Source organism: Zygotorulaspora mrakii, chromosome 6 (assembly GCF_013402915.1).
Source record: "Zygotorulaspora mrakii chromosome 6, complete sequence".
Classification (NCBI taxonomy): domain Eukaryota; kingdom Fungi; phylum Ascomycota; class Saccharomycetes; order Saccharomycetales; family Saccharomycetaceae; genus Zygotorulaspora; species Zygotorulaspora mrakii.
Window position 1 is genome coordinate 541722 of NC_050724.1, and position 22778 is coordinate 564499.

At 40.6% G+C, this 22778-nt stretch overlaps 11 protein-coding genes and 3 non-coding genes across 14 annotated transcripts; 7 read left to right on the forward strand and 7 right to left on the reverse strand.

Moving 5' to 3' along the window:
- Nucleotides 1–960: 960 nt before the first annotated feature.
- Nucleotides 961–1824, forward strand: GCN4 (amino acid starvation-responsive transcription factor GCN4; the record flags this gene model as incomplete). Its single annotated transcript, XM_037289597.1, has 1 exon — nucleotides 961–1824. One exon carries the CDS (start codon nucleotides 961–963, stop codon nucleotides 1822–1824), a length of 864 nt encoding a protein of 287 aa, XP_037145492.1.
- Nucleotides 1825–2014: 190 nt separating this feature from the next.
- On the forward strand, nucleotides 2015–2671 carry NAS2 (Nas2p; the record flags this gene model as incomplete). Its single annotated transcript, XM_037289598.1, has 1 exon — nucleotides 2015–2671. The coding sequence occupies one exon, from the start codon at nucleotides 2015–2017 to the stop codon at nucleotides 2669–2671; it is 657 nt and encodes a 218-aa protein (XP_037145493.1).
- A 19-nt stretch (nucleotides 2672–2690) lies between these two features.
- On the reverse strand, nucleotides 2691–2987 carry URM1 (ubiquitin-related modifier URM1; the record flags this gene model as incomplete). Its single annotated transcript, XM_037289599.1, has 1 exon — nucleotides 2691–2987. One exon carries the CDS (start codon nucleotides 2985–2987, stop codon nucleotides 2691–2693), a length of 297 nt encoding a protein of 98 aa, XP_037145494.1.
- Nucleotides 2988–3912: 925 nt separating this feature from the next.
- On the forward strand, nucleotides 3913–3984 carry HG535_0Ftrna8R. The gene has a single exon. It is a non-coding gene; the product is annotated as a tRNA-Arg (tRNA).
- An 881-nt stretch (nucleotides 3985–4865) lies between these two features.
- HG535_0Ftrna4W lies at nucleotides 4866–4966 on the forward strand. Its single transcript has 2 exons — nucleotides 4866–4902; nucleotides 4930–4966. It is a non-coding gene; the product is annotated as a tRNA-Trp (tRNA).
- A 334-nt stretch (nucleotides 4967–5300) lies between these two features.
- HG535_0F02800 (sugar porter family MFS transporter) lies at nucleotides 5301–7013 on the reverse strand (the record flags this gene model as incomplete). Its single annotated transcript, XM_037289600.1, has 1 exon — nucleotides 5301–7013. One exon carries the CDS (start codon nucleotides 7011–7013, stop codon nucleotides 5301–5303), a length of 1713 nt encoding a protein of 570 aa, XP_037145495.1.
- Nucleotides 7014–8546: 1533 nt separating this feature from the next.
- GAL4 (galactose-responsive transcription factor GAL4) lies at nucleotides 8547–10496 on the reverse strand (the record flags this gene model as incomplete). Its single annotated transcript, XM_037289601.1, has 1 exon — nucleotides 8547–10496. The coding sequence occupies one exon, from the start codon at nucleotides 10494–10496 to the stop codon at nucleotides 8547–8549; it is 1950 nt and encodes a 649-aa protein (XP_037145496.1).
- Nucleotides 10497–11214: 718 nt separating this feature from the next.
- On the reverse strand, nucleotides 11215–13317 carry GAL10 (bifunctional UDP-glucose 4-epimerase/aldose 1-epimerase; the record flags this gene model as incomplete). Its single annotated transcript, XM_037289602.1, has 1 exon — nucleotides 11215–13317. One exon carries the CDS (start codon nucleotides 13315–13317, stop codon nucleotides 11215–11217), a length of 2103 nt encoding a protein of 700 aa, XP_037145497.1.
- A 177-nt stretch (nucleotides 13318–13494) lies between these two features.
- On the reverse strand, nucleotides 13495–13980 carry HG535_0F02830 (uncharacterized protein; the record flags this gene model as incomplete). Its single annotated transcript, XM_037289603.1, has 1 exon — nucleotides 13495–13980. The coding sequence occupies one exon, from the start codon at nucleotides 13978–13980 to the stop codon at nucleotides 13495–13497; it is 486 nt and encodes a 161-aa protein (XP_037145498.1).
- Nucleotides 13981–14263: 283 nt separating this feature from the next.
- On the forward strand, nucleotides 14264–15829 carry GAL1 (galactokinase; the record flags this gene model as incomplete). The annotated part of the gene is made up of 1 exon (XM_037289604.1): nucleotides 14264–15829. The coding sequence occupies one exon, from the start codon at nucleotides 14264–14266 to the stop codon at nucleotides 15827–15829; it is 1566 nt and encodes a 521-aa protein (XP_037145499.1).
- A 404-nt stretch (nucleotides 15830–16233) lies between these two features.
- On the reverse strand, nucleotides 16234–17328 carry GAL7 (UDP-glucose:hexose-1-phosphate uridylyltransferase; the record flags this gene model as incomplete). Its single annotated transcript, XM_037289605.1, has 1 exon — nucleotides 16234–17328. The coding sequence occupies one exon, from the start codon at nucleotides 17326–17328 to the stop codon at nucleotides 16234–16236; it is 1095 nt and encodes a 364-aa protein (XP_037145500.1).
- A 1353-nt stretch (nucleotides 17329–18681) lies between these two features.
- On the reverse strand, nucleotides 18682–20406 carry HG535_0F02860 (uncharacterized protein; the record flags this gene model as incomplete). Its single annotated transcript, XM_037289606.1, has 1 exon — nucleotides 18682–20406. One exon carries the CDS (start codon nucleotides 20404–20406, stop codon nucleotides 18682–18684), a length of 1725 nt encoding a protein of 574 aa, XP_037145501.1.
- Nucleotides 20407–21862: 1456 nt separating this feature from the next.
- HG535_0Ftrna6D lies at nucleotides 21863–21934 on the forward strand. Its single transcript has one exon. It is a non-coding gene; the product is annotated as a tRNA-Asp (tRNA).
- Nucleotides 21935–22055: 121 nt separating this feature from the next.
- Nucleotides 22056–22626, forward strand: EST3 (telomerase subunit EST3; the record flags this gene model as incomplete). The annotated part of the gene is given in 2 exon segments (XM_037289607.1): nucleotides 22056–22337; nucleotides 22339–22626. Coding segments are annotated over 2 exon segments (570 nt in total).
- Between the last annotated feature and the right edge of the window lie 152 nt (nucleotides 22627–22778).

The window sequence follows — 22778 nt, forward strand, 5'->3', positions numbered from 1 at the left end:
TTTCGTGTCCGGATGGTCCAGCCCAGCACCATCCGGATTCTTATAAAAAGCGAGTTTTTTCATGTTTTGTCTTCCTGAGAAGTGAGAAAATGCCACTGTGCTTTTTCACGGCGGCGTGATGACTCATAACGACAAAAATTCTTGTTTTTTTCATGGTTTCCCGATTAGGAAGGTCAAAGCGCCGCCTGCCCTGCTCGGCTCTCACATTCCTTCGAGGTGTTTCCTTATCAGTGAAAAAAAAAGCCACTGCGTGAAAGATTGCAGCAATGGCCACGTAGAACGGTAGTCGTACAGCGGTGTGCGGTGGCCGTGCAGCGAGTTTCGTAATACCGCACAATGAGAGCATTAGTAATGCGGAATTGGAAGAGTTATTCCAATATCTATATAATGTAGTGGAAAACAAGCTTTTTCACGGAAGCTGTGTTAACTTGCTACCGTCAATCTTAATTTTCTTTTTCGTGTTTAGGTTCCGATTAGATACCCAGAGATTCAACTACTTTAATAGTACACATAACACACAAAGCACGCACGAACTGCACCACAAGCGAAAGTTTTCAAGCTTCAATTATATTTTGTTTTATTAGGAGAGAGATACACAAGAGATAAGTACTTCCAAGATGCCTTTCTAAGCCACTTTAGTTTACGCCTAATAATTTAAGATAATTGAATCAATAGTAATTATTATAATATTAAGACCCCATTAACGATAGCAATACAATAAAAAATTTAACAATTCGTCGCACTACTGTGTTAAAGTCGTTCAATATATTATAAATTTACCCCAAAGAAATAATAGTATTTTTCAAAATGTGTTTACTGTAGAAATTAACAATGATGACAAAAGAACTCACTCTTTTTAATTCCCAATAATAATCCAATGCATGCAAGATGTCATTCCATTTACCTTAAGATATTACAAACAAATTTACAATTAAGATTACAATAAAAATTACCATAAAAATGTTCAATAGTTCAAGTATCATGCAAGCTCAAAGTTTGTTCACCCATAATTTGATCTCAGATATTGAGAGTAGCAGCAACGCCGCGGGCGTGGGTGCGTCCGTGCCAGGTGATGTGGGAGCAATGGCTCAAGTTTACCAACCGGTGCTCGGGGAACTCGTGTTCGGCAAATTTATCAAAGATGAAGATGCCAATGGCGGCGTTGTTGATGAAGATGACTCTCCTCTTCTGTTAGACGATTCTACACCTTGCACTGCCACCTCTTCTCTGGAAAGTGCAGTTGATGAATTTTTCTTCAAGAGCGAAAACCCAACGCCGATGTTTGAATTTGAGGACCCAACTCCTTCAGGACAGTGGACGTCGCTATTTGATGATAACATCACCATCACTCAGAAAGATGTTCAAATGGCCACAGATCTGGGTGTCGAAATTGATGAAAATGTTGACAAAAATCACGAAGAAAGACAAAAATCGCAGGAATCTTTAGTAATTCCAAAGAGCTCTTTCTTGCCAACTCCAGTCATTGAAGAGGACAAGTTGTTCAAGTCTCCTTCCACGACGCAATCGTCATCAATTGGTACCAACGGTGGTGTCAAATCGAATAAAATTTCAAAGAAAATTGATCACCTCGGAGTTGTTTCCTACAATCGTAAAAACCGTTCTGTTCCATTATCTCCTGTTATTGCTGAATCAGATGACCCAACTGCTACCAAAAGAGCAAGAAACACTGAGGCTGCAAGACGTTCACGTGCAAGGAAATTAATGAGAATGACTCAGTTGGAGGACAAGGTTGAAGAATTGCTAACGAAGAACTCTCAACTGGAAGAAGAAATTAAGAGGTTAACAAGCTTATTGAACAGGTGATTTGATATATACATTTTTATAGTCCCGATCCTTTTTTTTTATTTAAGTTCTAAGTTTATAAATGTTTTTAACTTTCAACATTTTTTTCTGTCCGTCGGAGCAGATATAATTCATACAACTCGAGTTTATATGTACTGAGCGAAAAGCGTTCGTAACTGAGATTGCAAAGAAGACTTCAAGCTGGCTCGAGATGAATGAACAACCCTTGCATTCCCAATTATCTAATCTCAACATTGATCCCACCATTCATGAGAGAATTAAGAAGCTGCCAGATTTAACAATTAATGAAATTGATTTATTGAAAACTGAAATAGAATCAGAACTCCACAAAAATTTTTCCATTTTGAAAGAACAAAACTTAACTATGGAATCTCCGTTAGTTACCAGCGATGGTTTTCCCGACCCAAATATTGATGTTTTGCAAATAAGAATCGTCAAGAGAAATATAAATATGTTAAGAAATGATTTAAACAACGTTATTACTACATGTGCTTTGAAACTAAACCGACATTTTGGTAAAGATAAGAATCAAAATCAACAAGAAAGTCTACGAAAAGGTGAAAATTTTGATCATATTATACCTTTTGCACAGATATATGATGTTATAGAAGGCGGACCTATTTTCATTGCCGGTTGTCTATCAGGTGACGAATTAGTACTCATTGGAAATTTGAATGCTGGTACTTATCTAAATTTGAATAACATCTCAAATTACATTCTACAAAATGAAAATAAAAAAGTCACAATTAGGATCAGAAGAGATAAAAAGCTATTAGACATGATTTTAATACCAACTAGACAATGGAACGGTCAGGGTTTATTAGGTTGTAAGTTAAAATTACTCTGAAAAGAAAGGAGAGAGAAAATCAACCTCCATGCAATGTAGACGTGAATGATATTATATCACCATCTTCAAGTACGTATTCTTCACCGCCTTCCAGCTCCCAGTCAGCGTCGTTAATCAATGTCAAAATTCCGGGCCTTATCGTGCCATTTTCAACAAACACACCAATATCATTTTTATTTGAAATCATCTCTGCAACAATATAGTCGATCAAGTCTTTTATGGTTACTTCACCACCATCAATAAGAACTTGATGCATTCTTTGTTTGTTAAAAATAACATCTAAACCACCCATAAATTCGACTTTAACTTTAACCATTTTCGCTTAGCTTACGTGTTTGATCCCAGCCAGTGGGAATCTGATTCCATTTCTTGTAGTGAATTGAATTATTTTTTTCAAATCTTGTTCCGAATGTAAGTACGATGACCAAAAAACCATCTTACAGATCGTCATGCAAGTGGTCACGTGGTCACTAATCAACATACTAATTTACTACATACATCAGACATAAATGTACAAAAGTATAAAAAATATGTTATGTTTGATGAGTGAACATTGGTCCTACCATCTCCTGTTTATTATGCTGGTTAGTTTGTTCCATTTCACTATAGTTTCAGCTTGTCGCATTTCTCGAAGAAGCAATAATACTGGAAGTAACTAAATGCCTTTAGATAGGCACGAAGTCTGAGAAGTTCAATTTGCAATTTAATGAAAGTTAATCAACCCTTGAAGCATTAGTTATTCATCAGTTCTGTTCTAAAAAGAATTGTACTTATTATATTCTCTGCTAGACATTTGAAAGACAGATGTGGTCTTAAATATATATTTTCGCCTTTAGATGCTGCATCAAGTTGACAGCGGCCACCTCCTGTCATAACTATGAGCAGCAAAAGTTTTCGGTTTGTATGAAGGAAGTGTCTTGTCTCGGAGATACAATGCTGAGAAATAGGTGTGAAAATACTATTCTCTACTCGGTCTGTAGTTTTTCCTGCCATTATACCATTTTCCCGACCTCCAGAGCCTATAGCACTACAACGGAATCTTATTAAATCTTATAGATCTTATTATACGTTATGGATTGGTTCGTAGTCGCTTTTTCTTTGCTGCTAGCTTGTGTCACGCTAAAATATAGTACTCTAAAGTCGCAATGCACTGTAACGAATAATATTAAAAAAGCTTGTCACATGCATTCTTATCTTGTGTATTGTTCACGTTTACCCCCTCTATTGACATCAATTTATTAGCTCGCGTGGCGTAATGGCAACGCGTCTGACTTCTAATCAGAAGATTGTGGGTTCGACCCCCACCGTGAGTGTTTTTTTTTCCAAAGTTGTTATATTAGCAGATAATGTTCTTTTGTAATTCTTGTTTATATTTTGTCGATTATTTTAGATGTTTACAAGGTCTGTCGGGGCAATGAATGTTCCTTTTTTTTGGAAATATATAAATATATATAACAAGAACATGAAATGTATTGTAATTCTGGGAGCACCTGCACATTTGAATCACCTCACTGTGACTCTTAAATACAGTAGGCTCAATATGTAATTGCGATTAAGTGAGCTTTATATTTGTTAGGGTCTCGAATTGTTGTAAAATAGATTGTGTTGAAATATAAATCGATATTGTGAGATATATTAAAGAGATGACTTATAAGAATCAGAAAGAGACAATTGGTCTGTAAAACAAAATAAACGAAGTCAGATGAAACCCTAACAGAATGTCAATCGATAATGGAAAGATATCGGATGATAATCTATCACGAGACGTTTACAACTCAGGAGTCTGACTACGAAGGAGTCTATGGCATGGAACATGAAATAACAGTTGTACTGTGAATTCTATGGGACTAGAAATGGTGTGATGACGATGAAAATTCTTCACTCGTCGTCCTCTCTTATGGTTCAATAGGTGCGAAATGCTGGGTATAAATACTGACGTATTTTCCAGATATTAATCCAAGTTCAATTAGTCTTATCTCAATTCATGATATAGGAAACCAAGGAATTATATATCTCTATAATTGAATATCATAGTATCATCATCAATGTCAAACCAAGTTACTATCGACAACGCCGAAAAAAACATTCTTTCCAAATAATACTTTGAACAGTTTCAACGTTGACTTTCAAGCCACAGCTTAACGACTTAACGATCATAGTAGTTTGATTAATTCAATCTTTCAACCAATAGTATGGGGTGGTGGCTCAATGGTAGAGCTTTCGACTCCAGTTAGATCCTGGGACATCCATGGAATTGCAATCGAATGGTTGCAGGTTCAATTCCTGTCCACCTCATATTTTTTTTTTCCTGCCTGAATCTTGCATGTAACAAAAACTCAAAATATGTTCAAGTATATTACAAATTGAGCACTTGACACATGTATTTTTTGTATCTTTTGCACACGTTCAATAGGTAGATATTAAAAAACAATAACACTTCAAATTAATTTGAGATTAAAATCGTCTAAACTTCATAACAGCTTATATACTTTATATATGTATATCTTTCAGAAACATTATAACATCAATTTTTCAAAGATCATTGAGTAGAACATAAAATCCCAATGCCTTCATCGTAGAAATATTGTAAGTCAAGGGCAAATAATGATATTATTCATGATTAATTAATTTAGATCATTCTTTTGTACCATGGCTTATCATCATGCTTCAACTCTTCAGCATCATAACCTGCACCTCTCTTTGCGGCTGGAACCCAATCAGCTGATTTCCATGGTAAAACACCTTCTAGCCACATTTCATTGATTTCTTCTAAAGTTAAACCCTTACTTTCTGGAATGAAGAAAAAGACATAGAAGAATGAGAAACATAGACAACCGACGAAAACATAACCGTAGTAGAAATTAATTGCACCGGTAATAAATGGAGTGAAGAACGAAATTAAGAAACCCCATAACCAATTAGATGCGGATGCAAGAGACATACACTTCGATTTGACTCTCAATGGGAAAACTTCAGCAGTAACCACCCATGCAATTGGAGCCCATGTTAAGGCGTAGCAGAAGATATAGAACATAGTGAAACAAATCATACAATTACCTGCACCCTGTGATGTTGGAGCGTCCATACCATTTGGATGCAATCTGGTGACACCGACGGAAGCATAAATAACCATACAAGCCATCATGGTTGCAGCACCCCATAGCAAACATAGACGACGACCGAAATGTTCAACTGTATATAGAGCACCGAAAGTAGAAGCAAAATTAATAACACCAATAATAATAGAAGTTTGGAAAGAATCTTCTAGACCAACAGATCCGAAAATGGAAGTACCATAGTAGAAGAAATAGTTATTACCTGTCAATTGTTGCAAAGCTTGAATCAAGATACCCATCAATAGACGTTGGAAAACCTTGGTCTTTGTTGAAAATAATTCACCCCAAGAAGCACTACCAGCTAGTTTTTCAGCTTCAACACCAGACATGATGATATCCAATTCTGCCAATAATGAAGGGTCATCGACAGAAACTTTATTGGAGATAGCAAGAGAACGCTTAGCTTCCTCAACTTTACCGACTTCACAAAGATAACGTGGGGATTCTGGCACTCTTGTCAAACCACCAAGCATAAATAATGACCAGGCGAAACCTAGACCCAAAGGAACTCTCCATTGAACCGAGTTTGAATAGTTTCTGGTACCATAGTTAGTACAGTAACCTAAAAAGATACCAGCAGTAATCATCAGTTGATAACAGGACACTAAAGGACCTCTCAAATGTTTTGGGGCAGACTCACCAATCAACATTGGACTCAAGACTGCGATACCACCAACACCAAGACCAGAAATAATTCTACCAATGAAGTACTGGTACCACTTGTTAATCGAAGCAATTTGGATAATAATACCGATAATATAAATACCGACAACCGCTGACAAACCAAATTTACGTCCATAAACATCACCTAGCTTCGATAAAATGATACCACCTAGCGCACAACCGATATTGAAAATGGAGACAACCAAACCGGTTCTCACTTGTGACAAATAACGAACACCCTCACTGTTGGTAGAACCAAATCTACGCAGGAAATCAGTTTGGTTGATGAAACCAGAAATGGTACCTGTATCCCATCCAAACATGAAACCACCGAACGCGACACATAGACACAACAGACAGACAGTAATATAATCAGAGAAAGGTCTGACTGGCAAACTCGCATCCTTCTCTTCCCAGTCACCAGGACTCACTTGCGACTCCTTTAACTTGTCCAATGGCTCATTGAGAACGGGTGTCGAGGCGCCTGAATTATTACTGTAAGTAGGTTGCACAGTATCAGGCTGAACTGGAGTTGAAACTGCCGAATGATCTGCAGAACTCATCTTTTTTTTTTTCAAAATATCTTTTCAATTATCTTCTAGTGAAGTAAATTGCTTTGTATGATTCTATTTCTCAACAGAAACTCCAATTCCCACATCATAACCATCCATCTTCCACCATTATATTTATACCTTTTGAAAAACTTTGCCAGCTGCTGCCAGTTCTCGCAACCTTCACAACCAAACACTGTATGTGTGTGCAAAAGTACCGCATACCTCAGGAGGTACGGTCTACCAGCAACCCAAAAGAGATGCTGCAAAAACTAATATCTAAGAAACGACTGCAGTAAAGAAGAAAATTCTTCACACCATGGCAGCCAGTAAACCAGTAACAAAATTACTCCGCGTTCAGACCATTTTAGTCTGCATGCGGGGAGGTGGGGCAATGAAAGAACAAAAAACCTTCCCTCCCCGGACTCCTGCTGTTGAGATCTGCGGAGTGCAATAATCCGAATCCGAAAGAAACAAATAAAAGAAAATGGGAGACAGAGGTCCGAGTGAGCAATTATGACCAATTTATTCCGAAAAAAAAGTTTTTCCTGCGCCGGTTTCAGGGAATCTGCAACCGAAGAAACAGGAAAAAGCAATCCCAAGAGAGAAGTTCGAACGCAGTTTCACCGGCATGGGTCTACTTGTTGGTTTCCACATTCCCCACTGCCCCACTACCACCAGACCACGCGATTCCCTTTGTCGTGCGCATTCCCGTGTGCAGGCGTTTCCCTTGGTAGTACTAACGATCGGTCCCACATACACGCATATGCACACGCACGGGGAGAAGAGGCTTGCTGCTGTACTGTGTAAGCGTCGTGGTCTCTCGTTTCCTTTTCCCAAAGTGGGTGGAGGAAGCAGAAGGAGGCCGAGGGGCAGCCGAGGGGCGGTTGAGGGGCGGTTGAGGGGCGGTTGAGGGGCACGGAGGAGAGGGACGGGGCGGGTTTGGAGAGAAATTCAACAAGTTACAGCGGACATGGACGATGCAATCGGAGTCAGAAGTGGGTTTGTTGATGGGGCAGCGTTTACGCGTGGTGTTGTGGTGCTGCTGCTTCGAAGCGTGTAAGAACACGTCGCCAAATTATTTTTAGCTTTTTGACTGCGGTTGTGGTAATTGATCCGGCGGGGTAGAGTCGAACGAGTTTGGCACTGATTGCGAAAAAGCGGGGGAAAAGAAAAGAGGTTATTCGTCCCCTTTTCCCTCTTTTTGGAGTCTGTATTGTTCGTTTATGGGAAATATGGCAACCATACCATCAGCATAACCGCTCAGCCATCGCTTTCAACGTGCCCCTCCGATTTGGAAGAGATTTGCCTTGTGCAGCCGGAACATCATACTGTAAAGCTCAGACTCGAACGATCAGGCACGTCAGATACGGCCTTCTGTGGTTTTACTTTTTTTCACCCACGGAAGGGTGTTTTGCGGACTGTAAGTTGCGGTAGCGCTGACGCTCACATGTTATGTAATTACTGATTATCTAGAGATTCTGCCGGAGACCACATGGGCGCGTGGGCGCGATGCAGCTACAACACTTACTGATTGTATTGTGACTAAAAACCTGTCGTTGCACTTCGGTCCGACAACGGCGTATCGATTAGTTCGCTGGTCTGTGACATGTCATCGGGACTTACTAGTAGCATGGATCCGCAAAGCTGATCTATCGTCTGAATGTATCTCTTGCAAGACGATATTTTGTAGGTGCTCAAAATTTCCAAGGCCTTGACAACACTTTTCAGCTGGAAGATCCATCTGTGTCTCTCGTTGGAGGAAGGCTGGGTGATTAGACTGGTCAATGGTACCAAGGCGGCATTGAATAAATAAAATGTGCAGTTCCATGCGAAAAATGGCGTCAACGAGTTGTTGTTGATGAAGTTTGTTATGCTGGCTATGGTCTTTTGGGCAGCATCGACCAACAGGATGCGACATCTTTGATAGGTTGTGTTGTTATTCTCTCCCTCTGAATTTGCTTCAGAGTTTACCGAAAGCTCCCTCAAGGCGTAGATCCTCAGCCAGAGGTGTTGCCAACTCAATGAGTACCGCATATATGACAGCCAAGGATATTCTTGTAAAAAACTTGAGAGCACTAGTGATGAAATATCTGCTTGCATGAATTTGGGCATCTCTTTGAAAGTAGTCTCCAGCGAATCGCAAAGTTTCAAACAGTTGATTGCGTTTCTTGATTGTTTGTTCTTGCCATACCACAGTTTGCTGAATTGGTCAAGCATTCTTGCTCTTCCAACACAACCGAGATATATCGATGGTTCTGTGGTCCAATGTTCGTTGTCATTCATAGACGATGGATACGATATACTCATCTCATCTCTGGAAAACAGATATGACAATGGCCTCCCCTGTACCAATGCAAGGTGATATTCTTGTAAGTATAGGCAACACCATATTCTACGTCGTTGTTCCTTAACTCCTGTATTGTTGACAGTGGGAGATAACTCCTTGTGAAGACCTAGTGATATCGCCATCCTTAAGGCTTGCCCATGATACGCATAGCTACTATTTGGTTTCTGTCTCCATTCAGTGTACCTAGAGAGCAGATAAAAGGATATGACTAATCGAAGTGAACCTACTTCAAATGCTATTCGAGAGAGATGTGATTTTGCATTATTGTAGTAAAACAGATCAATATCAGTGGATTCGCCTGCAATTCCCCATGCACCAATAGCGAGGACAATATTGAAAAGTACCTGCCACTGATTGAATAGCCGTGGTTCCATTTGATCTGGGGATGCATTGTGTTGCCTCATAAACCTATCGTGATTCACCAAAGGACAATAAGGATGAAAATTGATAAAATAGCTTTCGATGAATTTTGCAATAGCATGAGTAGAGCCTAGAAGAGAAGGATCAGAAATCGATGCAGGAGAATAACTGGGAGATTGTGAGGAAAAAAGTGTCATATCGAATCCCACAGATTTCAAACTTGCGCTGGAAGACCCTTGACCGTAGTAGCCTCTATTGTTGGCCTCTGTATTTAAAAATCCTGCCCCATCATTTCCAGTTAGAGTGTTTTTCCTTTCATTCCAATCGAATCCTAATAGTGGATCTTTAGGTAAACTATCAGGTGGTATACTTTTACCTCCGCTATTGCTGTCCATAATCCATTTTTGCTCTTGTGCTGATGAATCAAAATATGGTATGACAGTTGAAGCTTCAAATTCATTGAAAAGTTCCTCCCCATCTTCGTTAACTAAAGTGATCCTTTGCGATAACTCTTTAAGCTTCTTCGTCGCTCCACCACCCTTTAGGTTTTTCTCCAAATCAACCCCTGGAAATAGTTCGTAAAATAACTGTTCTAATCCGTCCAAACGTGATTCTACTTCAGTGAGATGTACTCTTGTTAGTGGGGATCTTCTGGTTTTAGGTGAATAACAGCACTCCCATCCATTTTTCAAGCACTTAGCACATTTTGGTCTGGTCTTTGAGCATTTCAGTTTCTTTAAGCGACATGAATCACAAGCTCTATCCATATTATCCCATTTTTTCATATCAATAGAAATGTAAAAGTCCTGAAAGCCCTTTCATACGGTCCTTTATCTGCATGAATTTGTTTGTTCAATTACTGAAATTTCAAATTTTTTTACAATTGACAAATTATATATATATACATAATTTGATAGACGCGCCCCGAAGTACCTTGACAAAGTATCATGACACCCTCTCGATACGGAATAGAAAAAAAAACAAGTATTTAAATAAAACGATTTACTTATTTATTTGGCCACAACTGCTTGCGACTAGATAACCTTGAAGCATATACGTGTTAAAATTGCAAGAATTCTAATTTTTCGGTTTTTGTTGAATATATTAGATTTCACTGTTCCTTGGATATTGCAATAGATAAAACCACCGATAATGTAGATCTTATCTTTGTAACAAGAACCGCGCCAGAGGGGGGAGGCATTATTTCCACCACTTGAGGAAAAGTGGGGGAGGGTATTGATTTACTCTCCTTTATTGCGCACTTGCAATCTGCCGGTGAGCGATAATTCTTCAATGCATGAAAATGCCATTTAAAGAAGTTATGTTCAGAAGTCAATTAGCTCCACACTTCAAGATTCCGGGGTAAGGTTTCACTAATGAGGTATCGTACCACCTTTTCTTTTTATTATTGTTCACTCATAACGGCATTCATTTTTTTAACTATATATCTATATATTCATGATTATTTATGTTTAAACTTCAAAGCTAGGGAGAAAATCATATCTATTCTTTGAATTTGTATTGAATTCTCGAACCGTAAACTTCGCCGCGTTTCAAAATAACGGTATCTTTCCATTCTTTTTGGTTAACGGCATCAACATATCTACCTGGCTCAACAGCAAAACCAGATCTTGGAGCGAAACCAGCACATAAGAAATCCCCTGTGTACAATTGGAAGCTTGGTTCTGTTGTCAAAACTTCTATAGAAATACCTGACTCTGGGTTCGTAGCTGTAACAACAGAAACCAGTTCATTATCGCGTGTAGAATCTGTACCTTTCAAATTCTTATTTTCTTCGACAATAAAAGCATAATCATATGCTGGACCATCCTTGCGTAGAACTGTTGGTTTGACTGAGTTGAAAGTAGCAATTTCTCTATCAACAATTTTACCAGTTGGAATACCAGTAGAATCAACATCAACGGATTTATTGGAGACTGCTTTGATTTCCGTACCGCGGAATGAATCCTCATTGTGCACCTTGTTTAGGTTGAAATAAGTATGATTCGTCATGTTGATAGGTGTGGATTCACCGTTCAGCAACTGTGCTTGATAACCGATATCCAAAGTCTTTTCAGCGACATTCAAAGTGTATTTCACAGAAACATGCAAATCACCTGGGAACTCATTGGTCTCAGAATGATCATCCAACAAAAGAAATTCAGCAGTGAAGACATCCTCTGAAGGACATCTGACCAATGGACCCATGAACTTTTTCAAATGGAACGAACTAACACTGCTATGATTTGAGTTTCCTGCATTATTAACAGTCAATTTATGAACGCCATCTTCCAATGAGAATGTACCTTTAGCAATACGGTTTGCGTAACGTCCAATTGTGGCACCAACATAACATGTATCCTTGCAGTAATAATCCTTGCCTTCTGGGTATCCCAACACAACTGATTGTCCATCAACCTTCAAATCGACTAAAGTAGCACCAACATTGGCCAGAGTAGCTTCAAACCTGCGGCCAGAGCCAATTGTGATGAAACGACTTTCATAGTCATTCACTTCTTCACCGAATTTTGCTTCAACTCCCTTTAATTGGTACCCGTATGGGTTCCCCGTGGCCCATTTCCAAAGATCTGAACAAGCCATACCAACATCCAACTCCGTGTGCCATTTCAGCTCCCTCTCTGCTCGATCGGGTTTTGCAGTCAAATTGACAACATCACCTGCCCTTCTGCCGGTGACCTCGTAAGGGATGTCCTTACCGGAAGCGTTGCAGAAGGCACGGTGAACCTCAAAAACTGTCGAACCTGTACCGGAACCCAAATTCCACTCACGACATATACCTTCGCTTGCATTGTGGTCCAAGTACTTTAGGGCGGCAATATGACCTTTGGCCAGGTCAACCACATGGATGTAGTCCCTAATTGGAGTGCCATCCCTCGTTTCGTAGTCATCGCCAAACACATATAACTTTTCACGTCTCCCAACAGCGACCTGAGCCATGTATGGCAACAGATTATTTGGAATGCCCAGGGGATCCTCTCCGATGAGTCCCGAAGGATGCGCACCGATAGGGTTGAAGTAACGTAGAATAGCAAACTTCCACATGCTCTTGTTACTCAAGTACAGATCGTTCAGGATCTTCTCGATCGTAAATTTGGTGTGACCGTATGGGTTGGTTGGGCCCAATGGACACTCTTCAGGGATGGGAATCATGTTAGGGAATCTGGTGGCATCACCGTACACCGTGGCCGAAGATGAAAACACCAATTTCGACACATTGTACTGCTCCATCAACTCCAGCAGAACCAGCGTTCCGAGAATATTGTTGTGGAAATATCTCAAAGGGATCTGCGTCGACTCACCAACCGCCTTCAAACCGGCAAAGTGGATCACGGAGTCGATATTGTACTCTTCAAACACCTTTGCGAGACCCTCGCGGTCGCAAAGATCAACCTCGCAAAATGGAATGTAGTGGTCTGTAAGCAGTTGCAACCTAGCAACCGACTCGTAAGACGAGTTGCACAGGTTATCGACCACCACACATTCGTACCCGTTTTCGATCAACTCCGCCACCGTGTGCGATCCAATGTAGCCTGCACCACCAGTGACTAGCACGTATTTCTTAGATGTCTTTTCACTTTGTGTCATCTTAATTATTCCTTTAGATCTGTTTGATACTTTTTTGATCTTGGTGTGAGGAGCCTACGAATCCAAAAAAACAATCTAGAGGAAACGATCGACTACAAGCTATCTATGTCTCTCTATATATATATATCTGTATGTAAACGTGGAGAATGCTAATATTCGCAAACTCATCCCTCATGGTCACTCCATCGTGGGATCCCACCTCATCTTTGCATTTCTGAACTCGGGACACTCTTTTTTTTTCCAGGTCCCCTCGGTCCAGAGCGCTCCGACCGGATTGTTGAACTCCGCAGTTTTTCGGAAATCTGTGCTCCGAGCTTGGATGCGACTGGAATTTCTCCTGACGCAGCGCTGGAACCCCCCCGCAAATAGAAAACAGGCCATAGAGTTGTCGTTTGGAGACGTGTAAGCACCGGAAAAACTATGTAGCTGCTTCCGGTAGTGCTCGGGAGCGTTTATGGAAGTAATCATGGAACAAAGCACTGCTTTGTGCGCTGTTTCTGACCCCGGTGTTGCCAATCCCCCTCCCCCTCCGCACCAGGATCCCCCGCAATCGGTGGTACTGGTCGCATTCCGTTGCGTAGTCGACGTTGACGCGACAATTTCTTTCCCATAATCTGTCTTTGGCCAGTTTTTTCGCACGACTGTGTTCCTTTCTTGGTTCATTTGGGTCAATGGCTTGCAGCTTCTTCTTTAGTTCAACGCTCTCATTCCTGCCTGAAAAAAGCTGATGTCGGAAGGTGACTGAGAATTAGTTGTGGTATATAAGGCACAGGGATATCTGGAATTATTCAATCCGTAGTTCGTTTCATTGGATTTTGATTTTTGGCGATATATAATCATAGACATTCAATCTTCACGTATTCGATATTGATTGTCGATTAGTTATTTTAGAGAAGACTAAAAAAAAAGAAGCTGCCACACCTGCGGGAAACAACGAAAACGAAAAATGTCTGTTCCAGTATTAAAAGTATCATCAAGCTCTGGACTATCGCAAGCTAGCATAGACAAATGCTTGTCGATTGAGAGCAAATTTGCCAAAGCGTTTGGTGCCAAGCCTGACTTCATCTCTCGCTCTCCCGGTAGAGTCAACCTGATCGGTGAACACATCGATTACTGTGACTTTTCAGTGTTGCCAATGGCCATTGACGTGGACATGCTGTGTGCTGTCAAGGTGGTGAAGAGCTCCGGTAAGATTTCTCTTTCGAATGACGACTCCAGGTTCGGCAACAGGGACATTGAGTTGCCCAAAGACGGCTCTTTCGTTGCAATTGACCCTTCGGTGTCTGACTGGTCCAACTACTTCAAATGTGGTTTACATGTCGCACACTCGTATTTGAAACAGGTCGCGCCTGATAGATTCGAAAAGGCTCCTTTGACAGGGTTGGAGGTCTTCTGCCAAGGTAACGTGCCAACAGGTGGTGGTCTATCCTCTTCTGCCGCCTTTATTTGTGCCACAGCGTTGGCAGTCGTCAGAGCAAACATGGGTGCCGGCTACAGTATGTCTCAACAAGATCTAACAAAGATTACTGTTGTCGCTGAGCATTATCTTGGTGTCAACAACGGTGGTATGGATCAAGCAGCTTCTGTCTGCGGTAAGGATGACCATGCCTTGTATGTTGAGTTCAAGCCGGAATTGAAGGCTACTGCGTTCAAATTCCCAAAATTGAAGTCGCATGAGATCAAATTTGTTATTGCTAATACCTTGGTGGTTGCCAATAAGTACGAAACTGCCCCAACAAACTACAATTTGAGAGTTGTTGAAGTCACCATTGCTGCAAATGTTTTGGCAGCAAAGTACGGCGTTTCCCTGAAGAACCCTCACAAGATTTCCGGAGACGAAGACACTGCTAAAGGTAACTTGAGAGATTTCATGAATGCTTATTTTGCCAAGTACCAAAATGCCACAGCTCCTTGGGACGGTGGTATCGATACTGGTATCGAATACTTGACAGCAATGTTGAAATTGGTCGAAGAGACTTTGGGATCAAAGCCTGAAGGTTTCACTGTTCATGAAGCCGCAACTGCTCTAAACATTTCTGATGAAGAGTTTGCCAGGGAATACTTATCAATCTTCCCTGTGAGATTTGATACTTTGAAACTTTACCAAAGAGCAAAACACGTTTACTCTGAAGCTTTGAGAGTGCTAAGAGCGTTGAGACTAATGACCAGTTCAACTCAATTCAGTTCTGACGATGAGTTCTTTGAACAATTTGGTGCTTTAATGAATGAATCACAAGAATCCTGTGACAAGTTGTACAACTGTTCTTGTCCAGAGACTGATCAAATCTGTACTATTGCTCTAGCAAATGGCGCTTTTGGTTCAAGACTTACTGGTGCCGGTTTCGGTGGTAGTACCGTGAGTCTTGTCCACGGTAGTGATGTTGAGAAGGTTAAAAAAGCATTGATCGACAAATTTTACAAAGTTAAATATCCAAACATCACCAAGGAACAACTAGATGAAGCAATTATTGTTTCTAAACCAACAGCAGGAAGTTGCCTGTACGAATTATGAGTCATGACCCATTTAAAGAATCTTTTTATATTATATATATATGCTGTTTTTTATTATTGTAGTCTTTTGATATAGCAAGTAAAGAAAATTCTGATGTCCTTTGTTCAATACTTCGACAGTAGTAGTACTTAATCGTATTTCTTTATTGTGTTTTGTCATCAATATAACAATAAAGAGTCATGATAAAAGTTTGCGAAAATAGTCAATCTCATTGAAAAGTACTTTGCCAGCTACCCGTTCACTTTGTTTTCTCACATGATGCCTGTGTTAATGCGGCAACCTTTTCATTTGATGCCATCAAGCTCCACTGAAACTGATTCAACAAAAAAACATTAAAATAAAAATCATACACACATATATTTCATTTACAAAGAGTGAGATTCAAAAGTGTAAGCGAACCAACACTAAAGCTTTTCCAGATAGTGAACTTCGCCATCTAGCTTTCTCAATCTGTCAGCTGCTTGTTCAGCGGTCAAATCTCTTTGAGGTTCACCCAATAGCTCGAAACCGACCAGGAACTTTCTGACTGTGGCAGAACGTAACAATGGTGGATAGAAATGCATGTGATACCAACTGTTGTCAAGTTCCTCACCAACAGCATTCAATGGAGCTTGGTGCAAACCCATAGAGTAAGGGAAACTTGTTTCGAAAAGGTTATCATATTTGGTAGTTAGCCCCTTCATAATTGAGGCTAAATCTTTCTTTTGAGCATCATTGAATTTATCAACGGACGCAATCTTCTTCTTGGAAACAATCATTGTCTCAAAAGGCCAGACAGCCCAATAAGGAACAACGACTATAAAGGTATCATTCTCAAGGACCAAACGAGATCTTTCTTCCAGTTCCAAAGCAACATAATCACCCAATAGATCAGTACCGTACTGGGATTTGTACTTCTTAAAAGACTTTAATTCTTTAGAAACTTCACTTGGAATGGCCTCCAAACACCAAGCTTGTCCATGTGGATGCAAATTTGAACATCCCATAGCAGTACCTTTGTTTTCGAAAATTTGCAGGTACTTGTATGGTTTACCTTCCGTCACAGCGTCTTTAGCTAGATTTGTGTATAAAGTTTGCCATGCTTCAACAACTTTTACCAACTCTGGAACCGTCATTTGAGGAATTGTCAAGTTGTGCTTTGGACTGAAACAGATAACAAAACAGTTACCTCTGACTGATTCCGCTTTACACAATCTCTCCTTCAACGAGTTCCCAGTGCTCTTAGGAAGCGATGGTTGATCCAACTTGACAGCTGCAAAATCGTTCTGGAAAATATATGTATTCTCATACACTGGATTGACTCCCCCAGTAGCTCTTTTGTTACCAGGACACAAGTAACATTTTTCGTCATATTCAGGTGCATCATTCTTAGTTGGTGCTTCTTGTTGACCTAACCAAGGTCTCTTAGCTCTGTGAGGAGAAACAAGCACCCACGAGTCTGTCAATGGGTTGTAACGTCTATGGGAGTGGTCATCAAAGTCAAAAGCTTCAGCAGTCATTTCTTTTGTGGGAATAGGAGTGTGGAGAGTAGTTGAATCTTAATGTGTTCAATATGATTATCTACGCAGATAGAGTAAGAGGTAAGTATATAAAATTATATAAACTATAAAAGACCCATTTATATATGTATGGGAGGTATAGCTTAAAAAGTCTTTCAACTACAATTGTAGACATCTAGGTAAACCCGCGTATCCTTCTGTTCAACATACTTCCATCATTCCAGACAATAATCATATGAGCACGCGTTCTCGTGCCTGGTCTCATTGAAGAGACGATTTCCTCGGAGCACAGAACTCCGCAGATCTGCCGGCGCGATGTTTGCCGTTTTTGCCTCTTTTTCTTCCCCCCGCCATGAAATTGTGGAAAAAAAAACAGCGAGCAATCCACTGGCGACAATGCAGGGAGAGGAGCATTTTCTCCGTATAGTATAGAATATTGGTTGAAGTGGAAGCTACATGACCTGCTGCCGAACGATCGGTGCAGTGCTTGGTCGTTCTACAGAACCCCGGGGCTCTGTAGAACCAGCTTGCCGAGAGCTCTTCACGAGAATGACTTCAAATTGAAATAGTCGATTATTGGTCAAGAGACTGGATAAGATGTAGTGGTAAAGGCGTGATAACATTCTTGTATATTTTTTGCTTAGACTTGTGGGACTCCGTCCCTTCGAGGGCTTCTTCAGTCAAATCGTGGTTACTGCGCTCGGATTTCTAGAAAAGACGTTGTTCTCCGCGCTCGTTGGATTCAAGGCCAGAGAGCATGGGATCTTGCCAATGCGTGCTCCGGTCTCTAGTACGTCACCTCCAGAACAAAGAAGTGATGAACAATTGACTCTTCCCCGGCGGAGTTGCTTCGGAAAAATATGCAGCAACCACACTAACGGTTGAATATTTTGGATGAGGGAGACTGAGAGTGCAGAGCCAGCCTTAAACGCAGATCGGCGTAGACAGTAGAACGGAGCCGGTAGTTTAGAAGCGCACTTTCCCGTTTGAACAGAGCGGAAAGTCTGTTATTGTCGCGCTCTCGGCGAAAGGAGGGGTTTTTTCCCCGGTCGGAAAAACTTTCAAGTGTCAGAAGACAGATTTCTACAACATTTACCCCTCCCCCACGTTCGGAAGTTTCTGTAATCTTACGCTAAACGAGCCGTGGGAGAAGCCACAAATAAATATGAGAGTTGAAAGAACTGAGTTCATGGCTGAGTATATGAACAAGGTGACTAACTAGTGTAGACCTCAGGCGGTGAGCAGAGACAAGAGAAGCGCGATTCTGGTGGCTCTAATTTTTGATCAAGATTTGTGTGCTGGCATAAAGACGTGACATTGTTTTGTGTAAGATACGAAGTAGCTCTATTCTATTTAAGTTTTCACTGTTGGTTCTTTGGTACCCAAGATCTTTTCGATATTGAAACATTCTATTGCAGCGTTAATCATAGGTTTAAGATACTCCTCTGCAGTCTTGTGGTATTCATTCTTGTCATCAGTGTATTTCTCTAAGTACAATCTGATTGTAGCATCTGAGGATCCAGTACCAGATATTCTTAGAACGATTCGTGTGCCATTCGAAAGTTTGAAATATAGACCTTGGTGCGATGAAATGGCGCCATTCAAGTCTGTATATTCAAAATCACCGGCATCTGTTATTGTGAGAGAGTCACTTGCAAGGAATTTTGAGCCCTTGGCGGCTGGCGAAGTGGCCAGTTTTTGAACTACACTTACGATATCATTAGCCTTTTCGGGCACCACATGCTCGAAATCATAACGGGTGAAGAAAGTGCGCCCATAAGTTGCCCAAAATTCATTCTGAATAGTTTTAATTGATGCTTCTCTTTCAGGATGACGTTTATTGTATAGTGCTAGAATGTTCAACCAAGCAATCACAGCCCACATACCATCCTTCTCTCTGACGTGGTTGGAACCTGTACCAAATGACTCTTCACCGCAAATAGATAATTTCTTTGCATCAAACAAATCACAGAAAAATTTCCAACCGGTTGGGACCTCGTAACAATTCAACCCCTTTGCGGCGGCCACACGATCAATAGCACTTGAAGTTGGGAATGAACGTGCCAACCCATAGATTCCTTGTTTGGCAAAATAAGGAATACCTGAAGCATACTCAGCAATGATCGCCAAAGAATCTCCAGGTGATACAAACGCTGGTCCATACCCGTAGATCATGTTTCTATCACCATCCCCGTCTGATGCTGCACCAAATTGAATTTTTTCCCTGTCGACTCTATCGACTAATGTACGCGCATATGTCAAGTTTGGGTCTGGATGGATACCACCAAAATCAGGCTTTGGTGTACAATTCTGTAAAACTTCAGTTTCTGGTAAGCCAAATTCATCAACAAAGATTGCCCTACCGTAAGGACCTGTTACACCATTCAATCCATCGAACAAAAGTTTCCAATTAGATGTCTTTCTTTGAGCATGAATAAACTGTTTAATCAAAGCAAAATCAAAGATTGTTTTCAAAAATTCAACATAAGATTTTGTTGAGTCGATAATCTCCACAGAAAGATCAACATAATTACGTTGACCTATGGTTTTCAAATCTATTTTTGGGAAGTTCTTAATTATATTGTAAGACGTTAACTTCTTAGAAATTTCCCACATTTTGTTGGTAACAACTTCTGGGGCTGGACCACCATTAGCTAAATTATACTTTATACCCAAATCAGCGTCTGGACCACCTGGGTTATGTGACGCAGTTAGAATTATACCACCAGTGACTTTTCTACCCTCTTTGTCTTGATAAGTTCTTATTATGTGTGAGGCCGCGGGTGTTGAGAGGATCCCATTTTGCCCGATAATCAATTGCCTAACGCCATTGGCTGCCGAAATGGATGCAATTATATTTAAAACCACATCATTGTAATAACGACCGTCACCTCCGACAACTAGGATGGCACCCTTGCAACCGCCTGGAATCGCATCCAATACAGATTGAATAAAATTCTCTGTGTAGTGAGGTGTACTACTGAAGACCTTCGTCTTCTTACGCAGACCCGAAGTACCTGGCTTTTGATCTTGAAATGGTTTTGTTGGAACTTTTTCAACTGTATAGGAGTTCATCATCTTAAATTGCTTCTACACTACAATTATATGCACTGGCTTTGCACACGGCTTAGCATATATTTTCGAAAGAGCAGACGTGCTCTCTTCATATATATATGTATATGTTTACATTGATATACGTGGCTCATTGCCACATAATTTGAATCAAAATTTGTGCTTTGTATGTTCGGAGGTGTCTGCTCCGAGGAAGTGTTCATAGCGCAGTGTCGCGCGCCAGGCATCTTCTCGGGTGGGCAGAGGCAGCTCGGAACAATGAGGACCGTAAAACAAAAACAATGGCAGTAATTATCCGTTTCGAAGATGCAATTGAAGTGGTGTGTTGTATCTTACCGGACTGGAAGATTGTCAGTTTCTGCCTAGTACTTCACGGTAATATCCTGAATTTGCGGGGGAGTGCTTCAGTGCAAGAGCTCCATTATGCACATCCAACACGCTTTCCCACAAAGTCCTGTGCTGCCTTCATTGCGGGCCTACTTAGACACAAGAATTAAGGTCGATACTTGTGGAACATAACCTGTAAAGCATGATTGAAGGCTGCTGATTGGAAAGCTTTTGCAAGGTATACAAGTAGGTGGGGTTTGGTTACCCAATCGATGTTAAACGTGTTGAAATCGAAGATAATATTCGCTTAATTATGTCTTTTAGAAGACAAAGTCTCGCCAATAATGGCATATGAGTCAGCCCAGGCATGGACCAAATAAGAAGGTATTCGGGAGACTAGAACAAGTGACTGTAAGGCGCAAGGCGTTTGCTTCTCATATGCCTGAATAAATATTCCTGAAACCTGATTAGCAATTGGATCTGCGATTTGTGGTATATGGGGCTGAAGGATGGTGTAACGAGAGCATGGGTCAGTAACTGACGAGAATGAGATATGATTGCGGTTTGTGGTGTTTTTGTGGCTCAATGAGTGTGCTCTCAGAGAAACAATGGTATCCAATGTTAAGCCTGTCCTGCGCCGATAAAAACGATGCCATCAATTCTGCTTGGAGAACATGTTCGAATAGATACTGGTATTGAAAAATTATCAAGTGACATGTTGAAACGACATATTTCGAGTGACTCTAACGCGCTTACGGTGTATCAATCGATTGTGAAGAGCTGTCGACTGATAATCTACGGCGAGAATTTTTCAGTTCAGGCATTTGAACATAAAGGAATGTGTCAGATAAATGTTTGTATTTTTCGAGATATCCGACGCCAATTTATTTGTTTTCTTTTTCCCTTCATGATATAGGGAATCAATGACTTACATGTTACAAAGAATCAACAGCACAACCGCACATGTTTAGCCAATCTAATGTAACACATCCAAAGCTGCCTCGCTTTCTCAATCATAAATAAAAAAATGACACTTCAAATATACTTCGAGAAGCAGTTTATTACACTGTGAGCACCCGATGACCTATCCACTGTAAAATGAGAATTTTGCCTGCTCTTATCATCAATTAACTGATCCGCGATAGTTTAATGGTTAGAATGGGCGCTTGTCGCGTGCCAGATCGGGGTTCAATTCCCCGTCGCGGAGATTTTTTTACATGTTTTTTATGAAAGCTCTATTATAATACTTTCTTACACTTTAGATTTGTAAAACTTGCTACTTTACCCTCTAGATGTACGAAAATGACTCCGTTCATATCAGGTAAGAAATGCCCAGAGTAAGACTACCTTCAAGTTCAGAACAGAGAGACGCGATACTCCTACAATCTTGGCTATACTCGCGATTGAGAATGGCAAGTCCCAAGATATCTGATACAATGATGCCAACATACAGTTTTATACCTTCTTTATCGGTGGAAGATATGAGAAATCCTCAGCTGTCTTCAGCTGTCCTTTGCACACCTTGTCACTTTGTAAAGATTACGAAATTTTATCGTGTACACAATTATAGAGTTTTCGCGTCAGTACGAGATAATACCCATCAGATACTTAGTTGTCTTTACGCCCAAATGCGTTTCTAACTTTGAAAGGAGATATCATTCCAGAATAACTTCGCATGTTGTCAATTCTTTAATTATAGTAGGGGATTGTAGCTTACACTACTGGCCACCGAGCAAGATTCAGGACAACTTTGATATTGGTCACAACAATTGCGCCTTTTCGGAGGCAAGAGAGGCAAACAAATCACTACCAATTTTGATCATAAATCAAATGGGTAGATTCGAAATGGATCAAGTCGAACCCCTCGCACTATGCCCGTTTGTGTACGGCAAACTGTGAACTATTTTATTTTTATGTATATTGTACATTCTAATCGTATACAGTGCGATATATTATAGACTTTTCAAGCTAGCACTGTAACAAAGAATTCCAACGTCCCTCCAAGACCCAATGGCCCATTCAAAGAAATCAGCAGCGTCGACAGTGTCCTA